This window comes from Pezoporus flaviventris, unplaced genomic scaffold, assembly GCF_033815535.1.
Source record: "Pezoporus flaviventris isolate CSIRO_AGI_PZ_B2104156 unplaced genomic scaffold, CSIRO_AGI_Pfla_v1 ptg000001l, whole genome shotgun sequence".
Lineage (NCBI taxonomy): Eukaryota > Metazoa > Chordata > Aves > Psittaciformes > Psittacidae > Pezoporus > Pezoporus flaviventris.
In genome coordinates, this window is record NW_026892549.1 from 50,900,478 (window position 1) to 50,928,262 (window position 27,785).

General features: G+C 43.1%; 1 protein-coding gene across 3 annotated transcripts; it reads left to right on the plus strand.

Annotated features, from left to right (window-relative positions):
* The first annotated feature begins 653 nt into the window (after window positions 1-653).
* STAT1 (signal transducer and activator of transcription 1) lies at window positions 654-27,767 on the plus strand. Of its 3 annotated transcripts, XM_061457615.1 has the most exons (24): window positions 654-775; window positions 2,490-2,618; window positions 3,201-3,345; window positions 4,653-4,751; window positions 6,653-6,748; window positions 7,442-7,520; window positions 8,610-8,701; window positions 9,294-9,445; window positions 9,714-9,872; window positions 11,222-11,314; window positions 11,739-11,798; window positions 16,625-16,654; window positions 16,737-16,830; window positions 17,727-17,768; window positions 18,239-18,322; window positions 18,852-18,950; window positions 19,451-19,586; window positions 21,418-21,473; window positions 22,580-22,674; window positions 24,655-24,794; window positions 25,388-25,573; window positions 26,228-26,303; window positions 26,764-26,866; window positions 27,398-27,767. In XM_061457615.1, exons 2-24 carry the CDS (start codon window positions 2,491-2,493, stop codon window positions 27,419-27,421), a joined length of 2,268 nt encoding a protein of 755 aa, XP_061313599.1. In that variant the 5' UTR covers window positions 654-775; window position 2,490; the 3' UTR covers window positions 27,422-27,767. The 3 variants fall into 3 exon arrangements, with proteins under 3 accessions (XP_061313599.1, XP_061313609.1, XP_061313619.1); XM_061457625.1 differs by lacking the exon at window positions 16,625-16,654; XM_061457635.1 differs by lacking the exons at window positions 11,739-11,798; window positions 16,625-16,654 and having other exon boundaries at window positions 655-775.
* Window positions 27,768-27,785: the final 18 nt, after the last annotated feature.

Consider the following 27,785-nt stretch of genomic DNA (forward strand, 5'->3'; position numbering starts at 1 on the left):
TGCTCGGAGCTCTTACTCTGCGGCGAGGAGGAGGCGAGGAACGGCGCTAGGAGCTTTGCGGCGGTGCAATAACTGCACCTCAGGAGAAAAGCCCGGTGTAACTAACCGGCGGCTCCCTGCGACCAGCCACCGCTGGCCAGCTCGCCGTCCTTGGTGCTGTCTAGGGATCGCCCTTTGAGCTTTACGCTTCACTGTCTTTCCTCCTGGGGGAACGGGAGCCATCTACTAAGAGTCTTCACTCCCGACAGGGTCACCTCCTTCCTGCAGGGACACCGTAGCAGCATCGCCACCCTCCCAGGCAGCGGGCCGTGTTTTCCTTTCACCGTTACACCTGCTCACAGATCCTGCTGCTTAAACGTCCCGTAGCCACTCTGCGGCTGCACATTCCCTCACACGCTTCCAGCACTGCTCGGGAGCGCCAGAAACAGAGGCGTCCCTGGGGTCGGCGCTCTCCCTGTTATTGTCAGCACCTGATGGACAGCTTTTTCCTAACGGGTGCAGCCGCTGCCTGTCCACCCCGCCCAGCTCTCCAGTCGGGCCGCCGGAGCCCCGCGGCACGGCTCAGCGGCGGAATCACCCCGATCCCACCCCAAAGCGGAAGGGAAAGGGCTGTGGGCGGTGCATCCCGGCATTCTCGCACTCCCATTGGCAGAGGCTGCAGGGGGCTAGGCTCTGATTGGCCCCGCGGTCCGCCGCCGGTCCACGGCTTCTCGGGTATTTCTGGACAAGAGTGAGGGTCTGTGGAGTGGCGTTGGAGTGCAGCTTCGTCTCACGGGTAAGTGCGGGCGGTCGAGGGCGGACCGGCGCTGCCGCGGTGGCGGGGCGGGGAAGGTAGGCCTCGGGGCCGGCCATCCCCCGGCCTTTGCTCCTGAACTACCATCGCGCGGCTGCGCTGCGATCACCCGGGAGCGACGTGAACTGTTAGGAGGCAGCGGGGTTAAATGTAGTTAGTGGGCAGCCAGGAGCGAGTGCGAGCTTGGTGCACGGGTGTTACCGAGGCCCCCACAGCTACAGATGAGCCACCCATTTAGGGGCTTCCAGCAGGGGCTCTTCTCTCCAGAGACTGCAGTTGTATTGCCCTTACCCAGGGCAAGGCAGACCAGCAAGATGTCCCTCCTACACCACCTCACTTCTCAGTGACAGCCTGTATGCCAGTGTCATATACTGGGATCCGTGTATCCCAGTACTGGTCTCTCTAGTGCTATCTCCACAAAAGTTGCCGACTTCCTGCTTTTTAAGTGTTTCTCTGCTTGCATCCTCAAGGATCACGTTTGCTGCATTATCATATTGTTCTGTAGCCACCTCTTTGGATGGTTTCTGCCACCAACCCTAAGTCCTTTCCCAGTCTGATTGCTTTAAGACACAGGAAGACTGGAGTACATTTGCATTTAAGGACTAGAGGAAAAATAATTAAGTTCATGTATTTAGACAAAATCTTCCAGCTTAGCTTTCCTTGCCAATGTCACATTAAACTGTTTGCCTTGGTGCCGCTACAGTATAATCAAATGGTGTGTTACTTGTAATCTGAATCCCATGCTTGGTCTCAGTCCTGTATCGAAATCTTCAAAGCCCTCACATTAAACATAATTGCATTTTAAACTCTCATTTACTTCTCGCGCTTAGCATGTGCCACTCAGCAGCTGAGGAAACGGGCATGGAAACACGGACTGGCAGTAAGCCCTTTACCCCCTTGCCACCCTGTTCTTCGAATAGGTCTTAGAACCCTTTTAAGGAAAAGTTGCAGATGGGAGAGAACTTGCATCCCACCACCCATGTTCTCATCCTGGACTTATCCTTGGATATATCTTTATATGCCATTTCCACTACAGGATCCTAACTTGCAGCCCAGTGAGAAGACTGTAACTAGTCTGCAGCTAGAGACCGTACATCAGAACATAAAGCCACTCTATCATAGAAGTGTCATCGTACAGCATAGCTTCTGTCAGTCATATTGATATTAAGTAACCTTTGTCTGCTGCACGGATTACTTGAATTTAACCTGAACATTTGATCTTGGGAACTACGTATCAGAAAAAATATCTTCCCCGTACTTCTCCATTTCAGGTGATTTGAGATCTAGTCCATATTCAGAGCAGCAAATGGGGCACAAATATCACCTGAAAAAGGGCCCCCTAGAGGTTTGGTTGGGTTTTTTTCCCCCACTCACACTCTTGATGTTGGGGAGCTCATTTGCACCAATGTGAAATGAAATTCCACATACAGGATCTCAGTCAGGCAGTGTACAGGATCCTGGTGGGATTGGGTGTAGAATCCAAAGAGTGAAAACAAGAAAACTTAATGGGTTGGGATAAAGGCAGTTTAACAAGTAAAGCAAAAGCCGTGCTCACAAACAAAGCAAAATAAGGAATTAATTCTCCACTTCCCATGGTCCAGGCAGGGGTTCAGCCATCTGCAGGCAGGCAGGGCTCCATCATGTGTTGCTTGAGAAGACAACTGTTTACACTGTTCTTACTCCCACCTCTCTTCAGGATGGCTCAGTGGTATCAGCTACAGCAACTTGATTCCAAGTTTTTGGAGCAAGTTCACCAGCTATACGATGACAGCTTTCCTATGGAGATCAGGCAGTACCTGGCACAGTGGCTGGAAAACCAGGACTGGTAAGCATAGAAACTGGCCTTCAGCTTACGTGCTAAGCAATGTTCTCATACATTCAGTTACAGGCAGCAGCAGAATACTGGGGAGGCAAGCTACTAGGTTAACCTTTGCTGGTAGGACACTTCAGTAGCTGTGTGGGTGCTATAGCCTCTGTTCCTCCCCTCTTCAGGCTGCCTTTCTAGAGGGGACTGACACCTAGAATAACAAGTGTACTATCTATCTCATATTTCCCGTGGCCGTTTTGTAACAAAAGTGGCTGTTTTAAGACCCATCAGTTACTACCTTGGCAGTTCAGTCTCTCGCTGTTCACAGACTGAACTTTTTGCCAAGATTTTGTAGAGTGTCTTCTCTTTAGATGTGCATGGAATGGGTAAATGAAGTTGCACAGAACATGGCAAAAATAGAGCAGACAGCATTTTGTATTAAGGAAAGTCAATGAAACTGGCTTATATTGGAAGGTAATCGTTACTGCTTGCATATACTACAACTGGAGTTGGGGATTAAAAATAATTTACTCCTGTATGTGTTTCTTGAATGCTGTATTAAAAGTGCATTTAACACAAGTATGCCTTAAACTATTATAGGGAACATGCAGCTAACAACGTCTCTTTTGCTACGGTGTTATTCCATGACCTGCTGTCACAGCTTGATGATCAATTTAGCAGATTCTTGATAGAAAACAACTTTCTGCTGCAACACAACATAAGGAAAAGCAAACGTAACCTTCAGGTATGCCTGGGGTATATGTCTATGCATTTGCTTCAATTACTTCAGTAGTGCAATTGGATGCCTCTAGGCAAATTACAGTGCAATGAGGGATCTTCACAGAGAAGGTGGGAATCCTAATTTAAAAACCAGAATCCAAATGTTGTCTTACTTTCAGTTTAATTTGCTACAGTTAGAAAGTTAGTTTCGTTACCAGTACGATTACAGTTTCTGAGAACACGAGGAAAAAGAAAGTTCTAGTTTTTACAGTGTTTACTGGAGCACTTACTTGAATGTAATTTCACTTTTTCCACCCCTTCGTCAGCCAGTTTCCTGAGCATCCTAATAAGTTTCTAATTCAAAACAAACACAGGGTAAGAAATCCCTCAAATATAACCACAGGGCTACAGTTAATAGCAAAGGACTTGTCATTAGACAGCACTTCTGTGCCTTGTATTGTACTGACAAAGAAAAGGGCCAAAGCAGTTGGCAGTGAGTGTCAGTGCAGAACTTAATCCTTGGTGACTTACCTACTTCTGTTAGTTGGTCCTCCTCTCCTCCCTGTAGGGCTCTATGCTAGGTGGTCTTCCATAGAGTCACTTTCTCCACAGCATATATTTCCACACACCTAGCTTCTCCTCACCACAAATTGGTGACTAGGGACTGTTTTCTGAACAAACAGGACCAGGCTGTACTTACCTGATAGTAACTACAGACCACCAATGAAAGATCAGTCAAGAAGGCTGGTACAGCTCAGCAACACCATCCCAAGTGGAGCAGGGTAATACTCAATCCAGAGCATGTTTCAACTTTGTATGCATGTAAAACCATAAGGTTGAATTTGTATCCAGCCTTGACTCTGTGTTCATAAATGGCAGCTACACACATCTCCTTTACGTTACTGAGCAAGAGCTGTACCTGCTAAACTATAACCACTGCCCTTCAAAACCAGCAGTTGTACTTCAGAGGTGTGGGAGGGTGGCTCTCAAGAGAAGATGTGCTCTCTCTGGGACTGTAGGGTAGTACCTCACTTCTCCCAGTAATATCTCTGACTCTTTCCTGTTGTTTTGTGCCAAGTTTCATCTCTTCATACACTGATGAACTAAAATAGAAACTCATTCTTTGAGATGGTTGCATCTGTCACATCCCCTGTAATGCTGGAGCATATTATGCTATGACCAATGTGTTTCCTCTCTCACACACACACACACACACACACACACACACACACACACACACACAGTTATCCACTGATCTTTTTGCCAGTCTGTTTACTGAAGTATAAGAAATTATGGGTATGAACTTTAACAACAGACTGTCTCTAATGCCAGGATAATTTCCAAGAGGACCCAATACAAATGGCAATGATCATCTGTAGCTGTCTGAAAGAAGAGAGAAAAATTCTAAGCAGTGCCCAGCTGTCAAATCAGGTAACAGTCTTGGAACATACTGCGATTGTATCTACCCTTTTCTATTGTTTGGGACAGAGGGAGTGGAAGAAAACTGAAAGAAGAAACAGGCTATCTTCTCTGCCCAGCAAAATGTTTCCGGGAGACGAAAGAGTTAACACTAATACATACCAGCTGGACAGTGTGCCTTGTTTGTGCTGTATGAAGCATCTGGAGGGGAAATGGCCAGGAAGTAGTTGCTATTCCTTGAGTGATACAAAAGCTATGCTTTTTTTTTTTTTTCCTTAATTCTTCTGTATAGTCTAATGTACTCATCAGATTTTACTGCAATTTAATAATTAGTGCTTGCCTTGTTTCTCCAGCAAGATTCTAGCTTTTTTCTCCTGCATTTCACTCCTGCACTTACTCCATATTAAGCAGCTGAGCCTTGGTGTTCTCTGGACTGTCGCTGTGAGAAAATGATGCGTCCCCTTTCCAGTTGCCTCCAAGTATTTATTTATTTATTTTTTATTTTTTTAAATGAAGCCCGTTTCGTTCTTCTGAACTATGGGTAAAGCCATGTTCCGCTCCTTCCTCATCTGCTCTCTTACTTTTCATCTTTGTTTTTATCTTTTCAGGGAGAACTGTTTTGCAATAAAAAAAAATCTGCAGTTGGGAAAGGCATGTAAGCAGTATAGCTAGATGTAATCTACTTCTGTGTAATAAAGTGATGACTGACTGAGCATGACAAGTTCTGATACCAAAATACTTCCCCTTAGGGCAAGTTTTTGAATACATATTGGTAGAGCGAGAACATTAAGGCATAGGGTTTCAACAAGGGGCCTGATGCAACTGTGTCCAAAGCAGCTCCTCTAAAAATGTGACTCTTACAGAGCCCTTGGAGCTGCAGCACAGCCATTCAGTTCCTGTTTTGGCCGATGATGCAGTTGGCAGTTGTGAGTGCTATGTATGTGATGCATTTGGGCCATCAAAAAGGGAAATAAGTCATCCTATACTTACTGTTGGCAGTAGGTAAAACACCATGTCTTACCTCTGCTTTTTGGTAAGTGTTCTCATTTCCCAAAGCTGAGAAGATTAAATGCAGAGCAAGAACAATTATAAGCATCATAAAAAATAAAGGAAAATCCCAAATGCACGAGTATGCTCAGATTGCCATCATAGTCTGACATAAATCTATGATGGGGGACCTCTGGCAGTTTACCAAATAAGCTAAGGTTGTCTAAAGTATTTAAGTTGAAGCGTTAGAGCAACAGTGCATTCCTGACTGTCTTGCAGTGGAGGAACAGCAAGCTTCTAACACCAATAGTACTGTTAACATGCAGAATGAAAAGATCCTGCCTTTTAAATTACTGCAGCTCTCTCTAAGTGATGTCATGTAATAAAATTCCTGAATGTTACTGAGGTCAGCTTTCAGAAAAACTGTACAGAGATCTAAAATGTGCTTGAATGCTCAGTAGTAAAGAAATTACATACCAAGTTACCCCATTTGCCTATATACAGACATATCCTGTTCTTTACTCTTAGCCCATTTTTCTCCATATGCCCTATGGATGAACATAATACTTGATGTAGATGTCATCCAGCCTTCAGGGCTGCTGTTTCTTTGAAATACATTTAGAAGATACATGAAAATAAGAAGAATATATTTGTGCAGAGAGAAAACAAAATATGTTTATAGCTTTATATTGCTATGATGAAAATACATCATTACCACACAACAGGCAATTTTTAATCCTCCCTTGTTTCTGCAGATTCATCAGAACCCAATTTTGTATTATAAAGCCTTAGTATGATCTGTCAGAACCAGCCAGCTTCATCAGGTTGATTGTCAACAAAAGCCACTAACTTACATTAATGAAAAAGTATTTGCTGTCATCAGTCACTCTGGTTTGACTTCTGTTACTGTTCTGTTTGTTCCTCAGATGGAGGTAGGGGGTATACAGAACACTGTGATTGGGATGCTGGACAAACAGAAGGGGCTTGATGTGGAAGTTAAAGGTGTAAAAAACAGTGTTATAGTAAGTATAGTAGAACTTTTTAAAGTAGCGTTTGTTAATTCGCAGATGTTGAAAACTTTTGGTACATGAGTTATTTTAAAATAAAAATAATGAAAAAATGGTTTGGTTTTCAAGTTATAACTGGTGATTGAAAATAGAAAGTAATTATTTGTTAGTAGCAACATAATACAGATTGGGATTTGACTGGTTTAGCCAGATCAAATTTCTTGTGCCTAAATTTTAACAACAACATTTTACCCATCTGAAGTACTAGCAACTGAGGAAACTCTGAAGAAGTGATATACTGACTAATTTGGTATTAACTAGAAGATAGATTTTCATTTAGCATATGTATTTATGGTCTTGTCATGACAGATATTGCTTGGAAAAAAGATTTCTAAGAATTTGAGGTTTTGTTTTAAATGCTGTGTACTGTTCCAAGGTTTCCCACTCTAGCTTAGGTTCTCATGAACTCCATATTTTCCATACTTTATTAATAACAATTATAGTTAGCTAAGAGGAGGAGGAAGGTTGAGTCAGTAAAAGGTTGTTAAGTTTAGGCATATTTCCTGTTAGGGAGGTCCAGGAAAAGGCATGGCTACAAAACTGGACTTCATCTCTGTAAAGGGTTGATACCATGCAATTCCTAATCACAAGTTACTCATTACATGAAGGTATTGAATAATTGTGGCCACCTTAATTTGTGCTTTGTAGGATGTGGAGCAAGACATCAAGACATTAGAGGATATGCAAGATGAATATGACTTCAAATGTAAAACCTTGCAGAATAGAGGTAATACCAAGGACATATCCCATTGCATGTACTTTCTCACGGTAAACTGCTGTCTTATGTCAGGATTCTAAACCTAATGAGATGTAGCCAAACTTATTGGCAATGTCCCTTCTTTATTAATTCTGCTTTGATAATGTCCCTCCTTCATTAATTCTGCTTTGTGCTGAAACCTAAATTCCTGAAAATGCATTCTCTGCTTCTGTCCTGACAAGTAAAAGAGCCTCTTTGTTAATGTAGTGTTCTTTTGTCCTTTACATCCTTTTGGTACTAGAAATAGCAAACCCTATAGATTTTGTGATCATTCAACCTTACACCTGAATATTCAAGTTTAGGCTTCTCTTTGCTATCTTGTATTTCACAAATGCCTTCCTGCTTCAAGTTTTGTAGGCGTTTGTCTACCAAGGGAAGCACGTGCAGCTGGTTTCATTATATAGATCTGTCTTTTTGACTTTGTTCTAGAAAAGGCTTCAGTTTCCAACACAAATGAGCAGTTGACTGTCCCTCAGAACAGGGATGTGTTCAGAAGATATTAAGGGGAGCATTGAGCCACAATCTTGCTCTTTGTGTCTGGGGGCAGGTAGCACTTCCATGAGGCAGATGGGAACCTCTAACCTAAGGTCATTGGCAGCAGAGGTAGTAACTAGAGTGACTGTAGGATCTGTCAGCCTGGGCTATCCTCAGGAGGCTGTAAACATCCTCCCTTAAAATAACAGTTAGCTACTGTTGCAAGGTTAAATACTAATTATTCATGTCTGAAGTCAGCATGAGAACAAATTGCTCAGCATGTATCTTTATGCAATATAACTATTTTAGATTAGTTTCTTGCTCTTAAGAAGTAAGCAAACTCAAATCTCAATTACTTCACTGGGGTGACAGCTTTCCCTTGTGTTAGTGCTTCAGGTGTAGACTGTCCTTTCAGAAGGAAAAGGAATCATAATAACCTAGAAGGCAGTAAACATTTTCTCCCTTAAGCTTTAAAGATATACCTAGACATTAGCCAGGCAGGTCCCCTCCTCCCCTCAGTGGTTTTCTCACTCATACTTCAGCACTCCACCAGGCTCACCTTCACAATTTGGACTTATTTTACAGAGCACGAGTCCAACAGTACGTCGCAGGAGGAATATAAGAAAGAACAGATGAATCTCAATAAGATGTTTTTATCACTTGACCTGAAGAGAAAGGTAGCACTCAAGTTTTCTTTCAGGAGGCAACAGCACTTCATTTTGACTGCATTTTCATTGGATTTTCATTGGCTTGGCATAAATTATGTAAAAGAAAACTTTTCTACTACTATTAGTTGTGTTAAGATTTCATTCTTTCCACCCTGACTGAAAATCTGGGATCTCTGTAAGCAATTCTGATTCTCTTTAAGGAGCCTTTACCAAACTCTCAGGTAAAGCAAAACAGTAAGAGGGAAAAGGTGTCCTATCAATACCATTAGAGTTAAAAGTGCTCACTCTTCTTGTAATGCTCAAAACTACAGCAAACACTGGGTAATCCCAGATATACACCTGGGACATCCATGAAACATTGGCTCTTCAGAATTCAGCGATACTGAATGTGCTTTGTTTCTCCGTTGTTCCTTCACTTAATGTAGCAACTACTCCAGTTAAAACAAAGCGGGTGTTTTCTAAAAGCAGCCTCTGTTGACAGAAGTTAGTACTCTGAGATGCTTGCAGAGTTTTGCAAGACAGATAGCATTAGCTAAAACAGTACTTAGTTTTCCTGTGTGAAGTATTTTTAATAAACAGGGTAATTTAATACTCTCTGTAGGAAGTGGTGAACAAGATAGTACAGCTGCTGAATGCCACAGAGCACACACAGACTGCTCTTATTAATGAGGAGCTGGTGGAGTGGAAACGCAGGCAACAGACAGCATGCATTGGTGGCCCACCCAATGCCTGTCTTGACCAGCTACAGAACTGGTAAGTCTGTATTCAAGGACTGCATTGGACGGGAACTTGTAATGTTTTACAAGAACACTGGATCTGTGAAATACCCTGGTGATTTGTATTATACATTTTCATTCTGTCACAGTATAACTACGTTTCATTGATTTTATTACCTTACCACATTTCCAGTGAGAAAGAAGTGTTCTCTGTACACTGCCTAGTCCTTTGGGACAATCACCTGCCGTCTCAGCATTATTACACTAAAAAACATGCTAACAGTAATAAGACTGTGTAATTGTAGGTTCACTATTGTTGCTGAAAGTCTACAGCAAGTTCGTCAGCAGCTCAAAAAGCTTGAGGAGCTGGAACAGAAGTTTACCTATGACCCTGATCCCATCACAAAAAATAAACAAGTTCTGCAGGACCGAACACACAGTCTTTTCAAACAACTCATCCAGAGGTAACAGACAAGAAGTGTCTTTTTGCATGAATAAGGGGATGGAGAGCACCTTCTCTTCCGTTTCCTCAATGTTTCCTGAATGCTAACTTTGCATTTTCTGAGGTTTTCCTAGGTTTGTCACAAACATTAAAATAAATGACCACTTTTGAGATTTACTCCATCTAGGGTTTCCACAGGTTTAGGCCCATGGAAAGGGTTTGTGATCAGTCATCATTTAACTTGGCAGGAGCTATGCTACAACATGCGTTGACTACAGAATCAAACTCCTAGGCTGCTAGTCCTTTTCATGCTTTAAGCTTCAGCCCTGCAAAGCTCTGGTAAATGGAGGCAGGAAACTATCTGCCCTAACCTATGCCCAAGGTAAATGCACGCTAGATTCTCCAACCCTTTGTCTCTGGGCACCTCTTTTCCTTGAGCTTAGAGATGTCAGCCCTATTACTACCATCTCCACGATGCAAAATCCTGTAGCTGGTAGTTGTCAAACATAAGATCTGAGTCCCATTCTGTAAACATACAGTAGGCAAATTGATGCTGCAGAAGACTTGAATCTAGCAGATAAGAGAGGGGCTTTGATACAGGAGGTAACACTCTGTTATGGGGGGGCTAGAACCCAGGTTTTCTGAGTCCTGTTCAGATGCCTTGACCCCTAATCTTCAATTGGAAAACATAGGTACTGTTTTTTAAATGAAGTGAAGGCAATGAGGAAGAGCTGTAGAAATCCAGCTGCTGTTTAGTTATCTTGCCTATAAGTATAGTTGAAGGAAAGGTCTCCATGCTGTGCAGGGCTAGGTAACAATTTCAGGATTTAGGTCTACACAGCACAGTTCTACACAAAAAGGCACCCAAAAGAGCAACAGTTTGGAGTGTCAGAACAAGTTAGCCTCAGGAGGTTCCTTCATGGGGTTAGCTAGCCATTATCAAATCCCCAGCTAGTTTATCTGGCTCTTCGGCATGTTCTTACATAGCACTGTAACTAAGTGTAGCAGGCACTGGGATTGGCAAACAAAGCAACACTCTCCTTACTTGGATTGTGCTGAGTTACATCAGTGTTTATATGCCGTTTGATTTTAGGGAAGTTTGAGGTAGTGCTGTCCTTCCACAAGCCATCAGTATATTTAGGAAAAGCCAATCCTTGTGAAATCACTTTATACTTGCAATATTTCTAGCCCCATTGATACAAATGAAAGAAACCAACACACACCCCTCTGTGTAGATTGAAACGGAATGAACAAAGTGTGTAGTACTACTGGTAATTCACTGTTCTTTTGAAGTTCGCTTTTTACATAACTTCTTATTCCTTAAGTACAACATTGATAAATAAGAGTTCTTTTAATCTGTTTTTTCCATAGCTCCTTTGTGGTGGAGAGGCAGCCTTGCATGCCAACACATCCTCAGAGGCCACTAGTCCTGAAGACAGGAGTACAATTTACTGTAAAGCTAAGGTATGTTTTCCCCTTTCCCCTTCCTGTTTTGTGGTAAGCCTGTTGTGTCACCAGCTTCCTACAGCCGAGAGGATTGCACATCTTACACTTGTAGCCCAGGTGCTATGGTCAAGAGGAGGAAAGTGCCACGTGGCAGGGAGTCTATCTTCTAGCAAAGTTTAACTTGCATTAACAGAATTGAGGGACATTGAATATACAAGAAACACATCCACAGGCAAGAAAATATGTGCAGACAGCCTTGCCAGCAAAACCAGTAACTTGTCCATCTACTTTCCCCTCTAAACACTATCTTGTATGGAGCAAGCTTGGAGCCTGTATGCAACCCAGAGTTGTGCAGCTTAAATATATATCTGTGATAAGTAACATAGTAGAAGAGAATCTGTCTTTTGCAGCTGCAGTCATTTAAAAAAAATTCTCTTTCCAGATTGCTGGTGAAATTGCAAGAATTGAACTACAACTTGAAAGTGAAAGTCTTATTCGATAAGTATGTTGCATTTTTCTCATCTCTGTGTTTATTAATGGTAAGCAGTCCCCATCTTCAGACATCCAAAAGGCAGTGATATTTAAGTGTTGAGTTGACCAGGAGCAGGCTGATTCTCCATGGCAGCAGGTATACCCTCCATTTTTTATACTCATGCCCTTGCTCTAAATCTCTCTGCCATTGGAGACATGTCACAGAGTACAGACAACTTCATCTTCTCACCACTAGCTCCACTCGGGTGCACCAAGGAGAGCCCACTGCTGCTAAATCAGTTTAAGCACAGAGCAGCACTTGTGCTTTTGCAGAGCACATGCTGCCCTTCTCTGTTGTGCGAGTTTCACTTGGGCTAGCACTAGATGAAAGCAGAGAATTGAGCTTTCAGTTGCATGGAATTCAGTCATGTCTTCTAAAAGTCTTACTTTTTGGGTAGTCCCTAGTGAAGAATAGCTATTCTAAAGCTATCTCTGAATTAAGAGTATAAGCAGTCTACCATTAACATATCACATGTTCCCAGTTTGTGGAAAACTTAAAGGAATCTAAGCTGACTACTACCAACGTTTTGTAAGCAAGTTCATTTTTTTAAAAGCAATACGGTTCAGATGAAGGAGAGGTAGGTGAGAATGTGGGGCAAGGCCAGCCCACAAGGCCACATAGGGAAAGGGAGTCAACTTTGCACCTCAAGACTGCCTCTGTTAAGAAAGAAAGAAGGGTCATTGTAGTAGGGGATTCCCTTCTGAGAGGAACAGAGGGCCCGATATGCAGAGTTGACCCTCATCATAGGGAAGTGTGTAGTCTGCCTGGAGCCCGGATCAGGGATATCACCAGGGCGCTCCCCAACCTGGTGCACCCGACAGACTATTACCCGCTGCTGGTCTTCCAGACAGGTGGGGAGGAAGCTGCTTCCCGCAGTCTGAGGGGGATGAAGAAAGACTACAGGGCCTTGGGGCGGATGGTGAAAGAGTCTGGGGCTCAAGTGATCTTCTCCTCTCTCCTTCCATCTTCCACTGATGTGGGAAGGAATGGGAAGATTCAGTTCATGAACAATTGGCTTCGAGACTGGTGCTACAGGCAGGGCTTTGGATTCTTTGATAACGGCTGGTTTTATAGGGCACCAGTCTGGACAATGACAAGTGAGAAAGGTTTGTCTCACAGAGGGAAAAGGATGCTGGGGCACGAATTAGCAGGGCTCATTTGGAGAGCTTTAAACTAGATTCGAAGGGGGATGGGCTTGTAGCTGGGCTTGCCCCAGTGGGGCAGCGCTCCAGAATTAATGAAGACTGGGAGGCCTCCTACAATCCTAGGGTGAAATCGGTGTGCTCAGCTCGCTCCCTGAAATGCCTGTACACCAATGCGCGCAGCATGGGAAATAAGCAGGAGGAGTTGGAAACCTGTGTTAAGTCAGGAGATTATGATCTGGTGGCAATTACAGAGACGTGGTGGGACAGCTCACATGACTGGAATATAGTCATGGAAGGCTATGTCCTTTTCAGGAAAGACAGGCCAGCCAGGCGGGGTGGTGGGGTTGCTCTTTATGTGCGGGAGGAACTACAGTGCACAGAGTTCTGTCCAGGGACAGATGATGAGCGAGTTGAGAGTCTGTGGGTGAGAATTAAGGGGCAGGCTGGCAGGGGGGATACTGTTGTAGGTGTCTGTTACAGACCACCGGATCAGGGTGAGGAAGTTGACGAGACCTTCTACAGGCAGCTGAGAGCGGCCTCACAGTCACAGGCCGTGGTCGTCGTGGGGGATTTTAACTTCCCTGATGTTTGCTGGAAGGACCACTCGGCAACCCAGCCACAGTCCAGGAGGTTCCTCCAGTGTATGGATGATAACTTCCTCCTGCAAATGGTGGATGAGCCGACCAGGAGAGGAGCGCTGCTGGATCTCATCCTCACTAACAAGGAGGATCTGGTCGAAGCAGTAAGGGTTGAGGGCTGCCTTGGTTGCAGCGACCACGAGATGGTGGAGTTCAGGATCTTGTGTGGCAGGACTAGTAGAATACCAAGTAGAATTGCAACCCTGGACTTTAGCAGGGCAAACTTTGGCCTTTTCAAGCAATTGCTAGGGGAAATCCCATGGGCAGGGCTGCTTGAAGGTAAAGGGGCCCAAGATAGTTGGTTGACATTCAAGGACTGCTTTTTCCGTGCTCAAGATCGGAGCATCCCGACACGTAGGAAGTCAAGGAAGAGGGCCAAGAGACCTGCGTGGCTAAATAGGGAATTGCTGGGTATGCTCAAGTGGAAGAGGAGAGTTTACAGGTCATGGAAGGAGGGGCTGGCCACTTGGGAGGAATATAAGGCTGCTGCTAGAAGATGTAGGAAGGCAGCTAGGAGGACTAAGGCATCCTTAGAATTAAACCTGGCAAGAAGGGTCAAGGACAGCAAAAAGAGCTTTTTTAAATACATGGCAGACAAAACTAACACCAGAGGCAATGTAGGCCCACTGATGAACGGGATGGGTGCCCTGGTGACAGAAGATAAAGAGATGGCAGAGTTACTGAATGCCTTCTTTGTCTCTGTCTACTCTGCTGCGGGCAGTCCTGAAGAGCCCTGTACCCCTGAGACCTTAGATGAAGTCAGGTCGATGGAGCGGTTTGCCTTAGTCGATGAGGAATGGGTTAGAGACCAGTTGAGCAATCTGGACATCCATAAATCCATGGGTCCAGATGGGATGCACCCGCGGGTGCTGAGGGAACTGGCGGAAGTCATTGCTAGACCACTCTCCATCATCTTTACCAAGTCTTGGGAAACGGGAGAGGTGCCTGAGGACTGGAGGAAAGCAAATGTCACTCCAGTCTTCAAAAAGGGCAAGAAGGAGGACCCGGGTAACTACAGACCGGTCAGCCTCACCTCCATCCCTGGGAAAGTGATGGAACACCTTATCCTTGGTACCATCTTAAGGCATATCAAGGATAAGAAGGTTATGAGGGGCAGTCAACATGGCTTCACCAGGGGGAAATCATGTTTGACCAATCTCTTAGCCTTTTATGAGGAAATAACACAGTGGATGGATGATGGCAGAGCGGTGGATGTGGTCTACCTTGACCTCAGCAAAGCATTTGACACAGTCTCCCACAGCATCCTCACGGCTAAAATGAGGAAGTGTGGACTGGATGATCAGGTAGTGAGGTGGACTGCGAACTGGCTGAAGGAGAGAAGCCAGAGAGTTGTAGTCTATGGGGCTGAGTCTAGTTGGAGGCCTGTGACTAGTGGAGTGCCTCAAGGGTCAGTACTGGGACCGGTATTATTTAATATATTCATCAATGATTTAGATGAGGGAATTGAGTGTACTATCAGCAAGTTTGCTGATGACACTAAGCTGGGAGGAGTGGCTGATACGCCAGAAGGCTGTGCTGCCATCCAGCGAGACCTGGATAGGCTGGAGAGTTGGGCAGGGAGTAACTTGATGAAATATAACAAGGGAAAGTGTAGAGTCCTGCATCTGGGCAGGAACAACCCCAGGTTCCAGTATAGGTTGGGGAACGACCTGTTAGAGAGCAGTGTAGGGGAGAGGGACCTGGGGGTCCTAGTGGACGACAGGATGACCATGAGCCAACACTGTGCCCTTGTGGCTAAGAAGGCCAATGGCATCCTGGGGTGTATTAGAAGGGCGGTGGTTAGTAGGTCGAGAGAGGTCCTCCTTCCCCTCTACTCTGCCCTGGTGAGACCGCATCTGGAGTATTGTGTCCAGTTCTGGGCCCCTCAGTTCAAGAAGGACAGGGACCTGCTGGAGAGAGTCCAGCGCAGGGCAACAAAGATGATTAAGGGAGTGGAACATCTCCCTTATGAGGAAAGACTGAGGGAGCTGGGTCTCTATAGTTTGGAGAAGAGGAGACTGAGGGGTGACCTTATCAGTGTCTATAAATATATAAAGGGGGAGTGTCACGAGGACGGAGCCAGGCTCTACTCAGTGGCAAACAATGATAGGACAAGGGGTAATGGGTACAAACTGGAACACAAGAGGTTCCACTTAAACTTGAGAAGAAACTTCTTCTCAGTGAGGGTGACGGAACCCTGGAACAGGCTGCCCAGGGAGGTTGTGGAGTCTCCTTCCCTGGAGACATTCAAAACCCGCCTGGACGCATTCCTGTGTAACATTATCTAGGTGTTCCTGCTCTGGCAGGGGGATTGGACTAGATGATCTTTCGAGGTCCCTTCCAATCTCTAACATACTGTGATACTGTGATACTGTGTGAATTTAACACTTACTGTAAGGACAGGGAAAGAAATGTAACAGGCTGTCCAAAATAATGACAGTGGCCATGCTTGCAAGAAGGTAGGTGGGTTTTTGTCTTGCCATTCAAGCCTTTTGGGGGCATTCTGTTCATTTGAAACACCTCGGGGGTCCAGAAGCTTGAATGGAATTGGGAAAAGGAAATGAAAAAGAAATTCTTACACGGTGGATGTGGGGGCTGAGGCTTTGAGAAGTGCAGATAAAACACAACTCAGTAAAATCCCAAGGGTTGGGAAAACAGATTGAAGTGGCACAGCAATTTATTTGGTAAGTTGTATGGCTTGAAAGCAGATTTGGAATAACAGTACTATATAATTTCTCAGACCAAGAGTTAAAACCTATCCAGTGAAAGAAAAGACTTTGATTATAAACCTACCATACCAAAATTTAAGCCTCAGTAAAAGACACCCTGTGTAGCACAATATTGATGTTGACTGCCTGAACCAGTTGCTTCTTCTTTTACACTTTGTGCGCTTTTCGCAGAAGCATTTATCAGTTCTCAATCTGCTCTATCAGCCACTAAAACACACACACATTTTCTGTCTGTGGAAGAATCTTTTAGAGATTGTTACTTTGTCTTTTTTTCTTTTTGACAGAGATGTAAGCGAGAAGAACTCGGTCAAAGGGTATGTGGCATCAGTTTGGTATGTTCATGTTGGGTTCTTTCAATGAACTTGAGACTCAAATCATTTTTCTCTCTTTGAGAAGGTTCAGGAAATTTAATATTTTGGGAACAAGCACAAAAGTGATGAACATGGAAGAATCCACTAATGGAAGTCTAGCAGCAGAATTCAGGCACTTGGTACGGGATTTTTTTGTCTTTTATTAACTCATCCATTTAATTGTGTGGGTAGAGGGTGTGGTAGGAAGGAGACAAATTGTTTTTATTGTTGAAGTCATAGTTTCCTTTTCTATTAGAGGAACTGTGGTCATCTCTGCTTTTCTTTGTTCTTCTCTCTTTGAAATCTTTAGCCTGTTTCAATTGAAAAGCTACTGCTTTTGTCACTGAAATAGGGCCAGAAATGAAAACGAGTATTTGCTGCCATACAGTTTATGTTGCAATGAGTTCTTTGGAGGAGTAAGAAAAATAAGCCTAGAAATGCTTTTCTGGGTCTTTAAGAGGAAGGGTCGCAGGTAGGAAAGCTTAGACTACTTTAAAGAGTTTTGGGTCTGGAAGATGAAATGGACAGCTACAAGAAAGTCAGTGCCTTCAGCAAACTATACAACACGTCTGATCTGCAGATTGTGAGATAAGTCAAATTGGTTCCACCATTACAACATGAAAGGAAGAATTCAAGTCCTGACAAGTGAACATGGGATTTCCCCTTCCTCCCTTCATTGCCCAGAACAGATGCTGTGTAGAGCTTATTGTCCATTTCAGAGGGGTACTTCGATAAACCACTATTTCGTCTAATCCTTTCCAATTTCACATTACTTCTGTTCTTATAAGGCTTCTTACATAAAGACATCACATCATAATGGTGCAATATCTATTTTCACAGCTGAATAGTTTATAAAATAGTAGCTACCTACAATTTAATCCTTTGGCTTCCACAGCTTAGAACCAAATAGAGTCAGACACTAGTGCAGCAAGTTTGCATACAGTTGAACTACCAGAGCATGCAAACATTTCCATCCTCTACCACTTTCATTTGTGGCTGATGTAAATGACAGGGTATTTTTTTTGTCTGTTTGCAGCAACTGAAAGAACAGAAAAATGCAGGAAGCAGAACAAATGAGGTAAGCAGCACTCACCTTGTTTGTAAAGCTTTTGCATAATACTAAAAAGGCATTTAAGATGGTGCTCTGCTCAACCCCACAAGGAACCACACGGGATGACAGACTAATAGGAGACAAGTTGAGTCTCTTAAGAAATGTATGTGTAGATGGTGCCTACAAATGAGAATGGCTGCCAGAATGGTGTCACCTCAGGGCTCTCCCTCACTGGCATCTAGCTTTAGCAGGACTTTCAGGCAAGGACAGATTTCTCTATGGCTTCCAGGTAGGTGCAAAAAAGTGCCTAGAGAATACCTATTGTAACAGGCAGTTTTAGGAAGTCAGCATCATCACTTGACTTCGATTTGTAAACTGAGGTCTAGAGCAAGTCATCTTGATCAGAAAAGGCTTTTCCTTTGTGATAAATCCTCTTACCTTCCCCATAAACAATTTTCAATCTCTGAAAGGTTTGTTGGCTTTTGTTTCTTTTAAAGGGTCCTCTCATTGTAACAGAAGAACTTCACTCTCTGAGTTTTGAGACACAGCTGTGCCAGCCTGGCTTGGTAATAGACCTAGAGGTATGTCTTAGGTGATGCAAATGGACTTAAATTCCTGTATGTCACTCATGCTGACAATCTAAACTTTCTTTTTCTTTTGTTTTTTTAGAAGTATCAAGCACTTTCAGTTATTTCAAATATATGAATGACACTTCACAACATCTCTGCATAGACAGATACACTGAGAATGCTGTCAAAACTCTGGCTGAATAGGAGTAGATGTGCTTTGCAAAGTGTCTGATAACCAACCCTGTGCCTTAAGCTCTCTAAGTATCAGTTTTAATTTATTTCAGAAGCAATATGCTATGAACTTTACCATTACTATCAGTGCTGTCATAACTGACACTAAATGAGAAGGTCTTGATCAGACAAAACCACATCTTTCTAATAATTCATCATAGTAACATTTTCACCCCTACACACAGACTTTGAGAAGTTAAGATGATGCAAGTGAGGAATTACAATGGAATTGAGTTTGTAGGTAGTCTAGAGGAGGACAGCAAGACCAGTGCAGGGTAGCCCAACATGTTTCCTTTTGTGTCCCTTTCAGACCACGTCGCTCCCCATTGTTGTTATCTCAAATGTGAGCCAGCTTCCAAGTGGATGGGCTTCTATCTTATGGTTCAACATGCTGTCTACTGATCCCAAGGTATTTAAAAGGAAAATGTATGAGAAATACCATTTGCTGTTTTCAAGCATTGTCTGTATACCAGTGGCTGCTGCATTTTTTTCCATGCACATGACTCTTAATGGCTTTTAGGTACAGAGAGAAGCACAGTGACATACTTCCCTATGCTAAACAGATCAATGTTTCAAACCCACGTAAGGATACTACTATACATTGTATTCAGCATATATAGTACACAGTGAGAAGCCAAATAAACATCCAGGAATTCAAATATAGCACACTTGAATGATCTAGGAATTCTGCCCACTGTAAGAAGGCAAGTCCAAAGCAGAGTCATCATCCCAGAAGTTGCTTTTCCTGGTAATGAGTCAGAATAGCAACTTGCTTTTGCAGCGTTGTCTCAGACTGACATCTATTCTTAAGTCTCCATTTTGTTTCAGGATTACGCTTCTGTAAATTCAAATGCCATTCCAAAATTAGTATTTATTGACTATAGATTGTATTTTTCCCTTCCATTCCAGAACTTGTCCTTCTTTCTGAATCCACCTTATGCAAAGTGGTCTAAACTTTCTGAAGTTCTGAGTTGGCAGTTTTCATCTGTAACAAAGAGAGGACTTAACGCAGATCAGCTGAGCATGTTGGGAGAGAAGCTACTTGGTATGGTCTGCTTCCATCACACATGGCCTGTTTGAACTGGACCTAGTTCTAGGTCTTTTCTGTAATCTGTTTTAAGTTGTCATTTCCTCTCATACCTTTTCCCCCTCATACAATATCTCTTTATAGGACTGAAGTGTTTTCAGTATGGTAGAGTTTGTAAAGGTCATGACAAAATCTGCAGTTCTAACTTACGAGCTCTGTTCATAAGTTAGAAGTTCTAAGTCATAATGCAGACTGGGGATACTTCTGCTTTTGGAAGAGCTACTGCATGTGTTTAGTCAATCTTTGAGGTGACTGCCTTTATTTTTTTTGTTTTGTTTTTAAATCGATCTCCATTAATTTTAACTTCATGTGTGTCTTCAGCTACAGTAAGGGTTTTCTCTGCATAAACAGAGTTGCAGTATCAAAATGCAAACACTATGAAACTGTTAAAGGATATAGAATTTATCATCTCCCAGATAAGAGTCCTTAGTAAAAGCCTAACCATCCATGAGTTGTTTCCAAGCAATTCATCAGTTTGCCTTATAGGCAGGGCACTTGACACTGCTACTGAGTGTGCATAGTAGACTCTAGATAAAAATACTGTTGATTCGGTATATTCCCCTAACCTTAAGTTTCAGGAAACATTTATACTTTAAGAGATTTGACATTATTTGGTCTAGGTGGCAAGTACAGCATTCCAGTGTCTAATTCCTTTCCTCTGATTTCCCCAAGACACAAGATGTGACAAAAAGCTTACTGATTTAATAGATTACTTGTCAAAATTCCACAGGGAAAGTAATTTTTTTGTTTTAATTAGCCACCATGAAGACAAAGTGACCACTGACATATTTTGTGGTCAGCTTGCATTTCAGAGCTTCAGAGATTTTTGTCAAGCTCTGGTAACAGTAGGGATGCTATTTAAATCTTATCTCTATAGCCAGAAGTATTTCACTACTGAAAAAAATCCAGGTATTTGAACATGACATATCTGGGACTCCTTAATGGAAGCTAACAGGGTGCCAGCATACAACTCGCTGTTGTGATGTGAAAGTTGACAGAATCTTGATCTCTTAAAATTAGCAGCATCAGAAACAAGCTTCCCTAACCCAATTTACTTTTAGAGAGATGAGAGGAAAAAGCAGCATATTTCTGACTTTATTGAAATCTGTGGCATGATCTGTAATGGAAGGAATTTGGCTCTGAATACAATATCAGGGTCTGCAAAGCTTTAGCTACTGTACTCACAGCATAGTATTCTCTTTGTGGTTTGGCTGTGGTTTATGAAACACTGTTGACATAAAAACAAAGCAGGGAGGAAACGATTGCAACAGGAGCGAGATGAGTCTGTTGTGGGGCAGACCTAGGAGCCAAGAGTTCCTGGGGCAAAAGCCTACAAGTCACTAGAATTGAGACAGTAGAGTGCTTAATCTAATAAAGCCATTGTAGGGTCTGCTGAGCTTCTACAGAAGAGCTTACAGGTTGCAGTTTTCTTGTTTTGCTGGAGAGATGTGCAAGATTACAGTCCCCTTTCCATTTCAAAATGGAAGCATTTTGTAAGTGGTGTTGGGTATAGCACAGTGTAGAAAGGGTCAGAATGAATTGGTGCCCGTAATCAATAAGTTTGTATTGGAATGCATACGTTTGGTTATTCTGATGCAGTGAACTCCAGAGGGGAACTTTGCAAGCTGTCCGTACATGAGCTGTGAAAATATAGTAGCCTTCCATTTCATTTTAGTCCAACAGCTCAGAGTTGTAAATAAACAGTCAGAACTTGGTTCTCCAGCTACTTTCCCTTCAGCCTTACTAAGTAACTTATGGAACATGACTGAAGTCAATTTATTCTGTCCAGGGCCAACAAGTGGAGGATCTCACGATTGCCTTATTCCTTGGACAAGATTCTGCAAGGTATGAACACAATTTAAACATTGAGATGGAAGAGGGAGCTTTGTCTTGGTTTGTTTGGCTTTTTTTCCCAGGGTACTTTCTCAGTAGTGTACCCTAATTATTCTGGAGCTTACATGGCTGTGGGAGGTTTTGGTGGTGAGGTTAAGGTAGCAGCAGAAAGAGAAAAAAGGGCTCATAATAGCAAGGAGTAGGTGATTTTGAGATTGCTTTTGAGCCACGTAAACCACCCTAAAAGATGCATTTTCCTAACACAACGTTTTAATTATTAATACAGTTGCTTTTAGTAGTTCTCCATTTTAGCTGTTACAGAAAATGTAAAACCAACCAAACCAAAACCAAACAGCAAGATGGTCATAGGGAAGGATGCTTGTGAGACTAGGGACACCTGGATTAGGGTGAGAATTAGCACAGGATGGCCAGGGGGGGTCAGCACAGTGACAGAAAAATGAATCATTATATTCCGTAACCCCGGCTGCATCAAGACAGGATGACATTTCACATTTTCTTTGGCTTTTTTTTTAGTTGTCCTAAACTGGTATAAATAAGCAGGTGATGGTAGCAGGCAGGAGCAGACTCTGGGGAAAGAGCAAAGCTCTTGTGCCCTACAAGCACTCAAATTCATTAATACAGGTGTCTCATGGGGAATTGAAATCGAGTCTGAACAGAAAGTGTCTCTAAGCTGTTCTGCTAGCCAGCCTGGTTGAATGTCCAGTAGGATGGTTTGGATGTCCAAGAGCTGTGATAAGGCCCAGGCAGGAGCCAGCGCCTTTGCTTTTAAACCAGAGTTTTTGCAAGAGAAGCTATGGATGATGTTTGTGGGTACTGTAGGCTTAAACAGGCATTTCTGTCACACTGCCTCTTGCCTTAAGATTCAGTACATGCTTCATGCCCAATAGTTTCTGTCCTGGAGTAGAGAAACAGAAAGGGGGGGGGGGGGGGAATTGTAAGAGAATATGGGGAGGGTGGGACAGAAGAAAGAGGGAAGAAAAACGCTACAACAAGTAGATGCTGGCAGGATTGAGAGCTTGCACCCTCTCTGCTTACCAAAACTCATGTTTTGTTACCTTTGTTCTCCCACCCCTGTCTTGCCATATTCTGAATTCCAGGAAAATATAAATGATAAAAATTTCTCCTTTTGGCTGTGGATTGAGGGAATCCTGGAGCTTATTAAGAAACACCTCCTGTGTCTCTGGAATGATGGGTAAGACCTGACTGAAGTTAAAGATCTGGTCATTGCCTTCTATCTCCATTTAGGCTAGAAATTCTGTCCTCAGGTCCTGAGGATGTTTATGCAGATCCAATAAAGGGGGGCTTGGAACTAGAAAAGTCTGAGGCAAATGAATTCTAGTAGTGAGGAAGTTCTAATGAGGAAACCGCTTAAAGCAAAACCAGCAGATGACCAAGCTGTCCCAGCTAAGTCACAGAGCAGGGCTTTGAATGTTTGCTATTTTTTTGCCTCTGCTCCCACTGTAAGTAGGTTCTTTTCACACCCTAGAACCCTCTTCTCTGATGGGGAAGACTGAAGTACAAAGTCGTGAAGGGATCGTCCGCGTTTGAACCGAAACACAAAAACCCTACCCACAGGCCTATTGTGAGCCTCCTGTAGGTGGCAGCAGCCACACTGAACATCTGTATCTTCAGTGAGTCCAGAAAGTAGTCTTTATTGATTTAATAGAGTATTATTAATTAGTAAGACCCTGCCGGAAGGAAAACCAGCTCGATTTGCCCTTTACTACAGGTTTAGTAAACTTTCAGTTCTGGTATTGCCGATTTCAGAAGTAACTGCTGCCAAAACCAGGACAAGCCAAGGTCACAATCCTGCATTTTAGATTTAGCCACATTATGAAACCCTGTCAATAGCACACTCACATTGGAGCATCCTTGCATCCCACAGTTTTCAGGATCTACAACAGCAGGGTTCTATCGTGCTACATTCAGCTGCTGCAAATGATTACCCCCTAGTTTTGTCAAAGCCTCTTTGCACTGCCTAAAACCTAGATATTTCTTAGCTAAGTGGACTCCAGTGCAGCAGGGGCTTTTGTCAGCATTACTGAAAGAGAGTTGCAGTTCTCTCTTATTCAGTGTTCTGCCTCAGCATGGCTGCATGCCTGCAGGATTGTTTTTGCATGTGGCTCTCATAGCATACAGTCTTGAGTAGAGCTCATTTCTCTCAGGTGTGAGGACAATCCCCTGCTTAGGGTTTAACAGAAAGAGGTGGTGCAAGTCAAATCCTGAATGTAATCAAAACCAGAGATTTAGTGCAATTTGGTTTTCCTCCCTCAGCTGGCTTTGTTGGATAGAGATCTTTATTGCCTAGAAAGGCAAAAAGGGAAACTGAAGGGAAAACTTGTCAACTGCAAAGATACTTTAGTGGGAGAGACAAATCTATAGTATTAATTATAATAGAGACTCCCTTTCTTTACAAAATAGTAAGTACTACAGCCTTAAGGACTTGAAAGATGGGAAGGCAAGAGACTTTCATTATGTATAGGATATTTCCTACTGAACACATTTATTACCTAAAGCATACCATTAAAAAACAAAACAAACAAGACCCCATAGAACAGGCCCTCTGAATTTCTAAGCAAAACCATGATTTAGTAGGTTTTGTGCAGAAAGCACTTTCCTTAATTTAATGCACAGAAGGCCAGCATCGGCACTCAAAACTTAATTATTGATAGAGTATTTTGAGGAATAAGCAGCATTATAAATAAATTCTGACTGTTTATAGAAGCAGTTGGGGTATGAACAGGGTTATGCCCTAGTGCTGCTGGCTTGTACAACTTCCTCCCCAGTACCTCTTCAGACCAACAATCCATTTCTTACAGTAACTGCTGGCTGGGATCTGACCATATTACATACATATAGCTTTACTTCTGCTTCTACCTCATAGCTTTTATTCTGAGCTCAGAAAAACATCTGTATAAGCCACCAGACTGAAGGAGGAGTGCTAGGGGAAGCTGTGGCAACTCATGGCTTCCACACAGTAGCCTGCTACTAGATTTCCAGCTACTAGATAGCCTGCTGCTAGATTTCCAGCTATTCCCAAGACAATGCCTTCTGTGAGGCTTTCACAAGTACTTCAGCACTTTTGATTGACAAAAGCTTTTTGGTTCTCCTAGCTAGCCCAGCATAGGTTTTACATTGAGGAGTAAACTCAGCTTTGTTTTCAACATTACAGTTGCATCATGGGTTTCATCAGCAAAGAGAAAGAACGTACTTTATTGAAGGACCAGAGTCCAGGAACATTTTTGCTAAGGTTCAGTGAAAGCAGCAGAGAGGGAGCAATCACATTTACCTGGGTAGAAGGATCTCAGATTGGTAAGTCAGTAACAGAGAACTTCTTTGTCTTCAAGATACAAGCTTACATCAGAAGAAGTCATGTTTATGCTCTTCTCTTTCACACTGAGAACCAATGCAATACACCACCCTAGCAGTCCCAACCCTTACAAGCAACAAGCTGCAAGCAACAGCAGACACATACCTTAGTGTTAGCTCGTAAGCCACGCTGTCAATTGGTGTTCAAGGTTACAGCTAGGACTAGTACCACTTCTCAGGTACTGCTTCTGGCCTGGAAGTCTGTTGAGGACTTTACTAAACCCTACATCCACAGTTTTTTTCTTAGCAAGACACCTTTAGTACATGTGCACCTGCATCTCCCTCCAAACACATAGCACCTTATCCCTCAGATTCATTTTGTCATTCCAAACACAAAATACACCAATAGCAAGGGTATGCTATCCCTGCATGTGCCTTCCTATCCCACAGAAGAGTTTTGCTTCCTTTGATGGTCATTAAATACTGATCTGCAGCATAGACCTATGAATTTGTGGAAGTGGCTGCAGCTTTACTGGGCAGTTACAGAAAACAACTTTGAAACCACCTTTAAGAGTTGCTGCTTCTCTCACCTGCAGAGCCCCAGTTCCATTCAGTGGAACCATACACCAAGAAGGAGCTTTCTGCTGTTACTTTCCCTGACATCATTCGCAACTACAAAGTGATGGCAGCTGAAAACATTCCTGAAAATCCACTGAGATTTCTGTACCCAGATATACCCAAAGACAATGCCTTTGGCAAATATTACTCCAGGCCTAAGGAGGGTAAGTGCTATAAATGACTCACACAGTGTGTGATGTTTGTTCTGGAGGTACTTGTGCACTGTGTAATAGAAAGAAAGGGTGGCAGTCGGAGTGAATGTCTTGGCAGCTTATCCCATGCTTGAGTGCAGCTCAGCTGAAAGGTGAGAACAGGCACCTAAGCTTTAGTAGGTTAAGAAAAGGTCTGGTTTTAAAGAGGCACAAGATTGAGATCCAGTCAGATCAGAACCTGAAAATGTTGCTTCACTGGCCCTCTGATTCAGCTTTCAAATGAGCCTGTGAGACACTTCAGAGATGCAGGTTCTAGCTAACAGCTGGACCCGTGACTCATATTTGACTGTTACACAGGACTGATCCTGGCTGTGTGGGCCTGGCAGGATGTGTTGATGCAGCTACATCAAACCTAAGGAGAGGTTTTGTTCCTCATTTTCTATAGGGGAAAAACAGAAACGAAAAGCGGACTAAAGAATGGAATGAAATCATCTTAGTGCTGTAAAATGCATAAGAGAGAGACTTGCACATTATCTGGGTCACAGGCTTTATTTTTGGTACAATAAAAAGATAGCAAAGTGAAGTAAACTTGCTAAAAAAAAAACACCACCACCAAGGAAAAACCCACCCAAAACCAAGCTTTTTTCCTTTTTCCCCTCCTTGAAGCACCAGAGCCTATGGATTTGGATGGTCCCAAGGGAAACGGCTACATCAAGACTGAGTTAATCTCTGTATCTGAAGTGTAAGTTTCTACAGAAATGCTGGGTTTCTAGGAGCTGATCATAAATTTTTTGCTATAGTTTATGTCTCTTCACAGTATTTAAAGTGAGGGGGCCCTGTCAGGGGCCCCTCTTTCCCTTTGAGGATCTGATCACACCACATTCATGCAGTGCTGTGTTTGAAAGACCGTTTTTAGGTAAAACCCCAAGAAACTTACAGGTAGTTGCACTGGCAAATAATTTCATGAAAAGCAAGTTCTTAAAGACTTGTTGGATTTGCTTGATTACAATGTAGATCACTGAGTAGTCCCAGGTTTCATTTAAATCCGTGCTGGCTTTGCAAAGCATGGCGTATTGCTCATAGGCTAGGACTTCTTCACAGGAGACCTCAGTAGTAGCCCTTCTGGACTCAGAGCTAGACATGATAGCTCAAGTGTGCCTCACTTTAGTGAAGGTTTGTCCTTACCCTTCTCCTTCTGTTAGCCACCCTTCCAGGCTCCAGTCTCCAGAAAATCTGCTCCCCATGTCTCCTGAAGAGTTTGATGAGGTGTCCCGGATTGTGGGCCCAGCAGAGATTGACACTGTGGTATGTATCATAACCCAGCCTTTTGCAGGAGGGCTCAGCCAGAATTTGCTTTCTCCTTTTTTTTTTCCTTTCAAATGCATAGGAAAAGGTGGGAATCCAGAGTTAGACTGGGATTGCTATCAGTTGTTGTTTCCACTTGTTTGTGAGGATGGGGATAGGGATGAAGAACAAGAGAACAAAACTACCAGTGTGTATCTTGCAGGAAGGGCTGAAGGAATGGATGAAGGAGTAACACTGTGGTCCTTCTTGTGGGGTCTGGGTGAGGAGGAAAGCTGGAGGAAGGTGTGCAGCTTGCATTGTTGCCTTGCCAAGGCTGGCAAGGTACTGCCGTTAACAGAGCAGAGCCATCCCTTTGGGGTGTGCTTCAGAAAAAACCCAAATCCCAGCTTCCTCCCTCCATGGTAGTTTGACCCTAAGATGCAAACCTGGTGCTACTTGGTGAAGACCTGGTTGTGCTCTGTGGTTAGCAAAAACTAGAGCATTAGGGCTTTATTTGGCTAGTTTAGTTGACATTTACTTTTCTTGTTGCAGATGTGTTCAGCGTATTCAAGTTAAAGGTTGAGCTTCTTACTGCATCATTAACATCATTGATTAGCTTATGCATCCTGCTTTGCAGCCAATGACTTGGTGACATGCTTCACTTCAGTTTTTTGGTTTCTCCACCTGAAGGTCCAGTGGCAAGTTTTAACTAATGGGAATATAAACAGCAGTCTGAGTAGCCTCCTTCCATGCACTTCTTTTGTTTAGAAGTTCTTTGTTAAAGTATTTCCAGTTAGTGAGATACCGTACCAGAGTGAAGATAGGAATGAGAGGTCCTCAGCAAGAGTGATGAGTAACATGCATTTTTTGTGTAATGGAATTAGTTAAATATAGTGTGTAAAACAGCTGGCTGTACATAGAAGGCTTCAAAGGAAAGCTA

What these genes read in the sequence shown, in the direction of transcription:
- STAT1 (XM_061457615.1), top strand. Translation starts at nt 2,491, where the DNA reads ATGGCTCAGTGGTATCAGCTACAGCAACTTGATTCCAAGTTTTTGGAG. An exon ending in GTGTAAAAAACAGTGTTATA is followed by an intron (nt 6,749 to 7,441) that starts GTAAGTATAGTA and finishes TGTGCTTTGTAG; the next exon opens with GATGTGGAGCAAGACATCAA. An exon ending in TAAAACCTTGCAGAATAGAG is followed by an intron (nt 7,521 to 8,609) that starts GTAATACCAAGG and finishes CTTATTTTACAG; the next exon opens with AGCACGAGTCCAACAGTACG.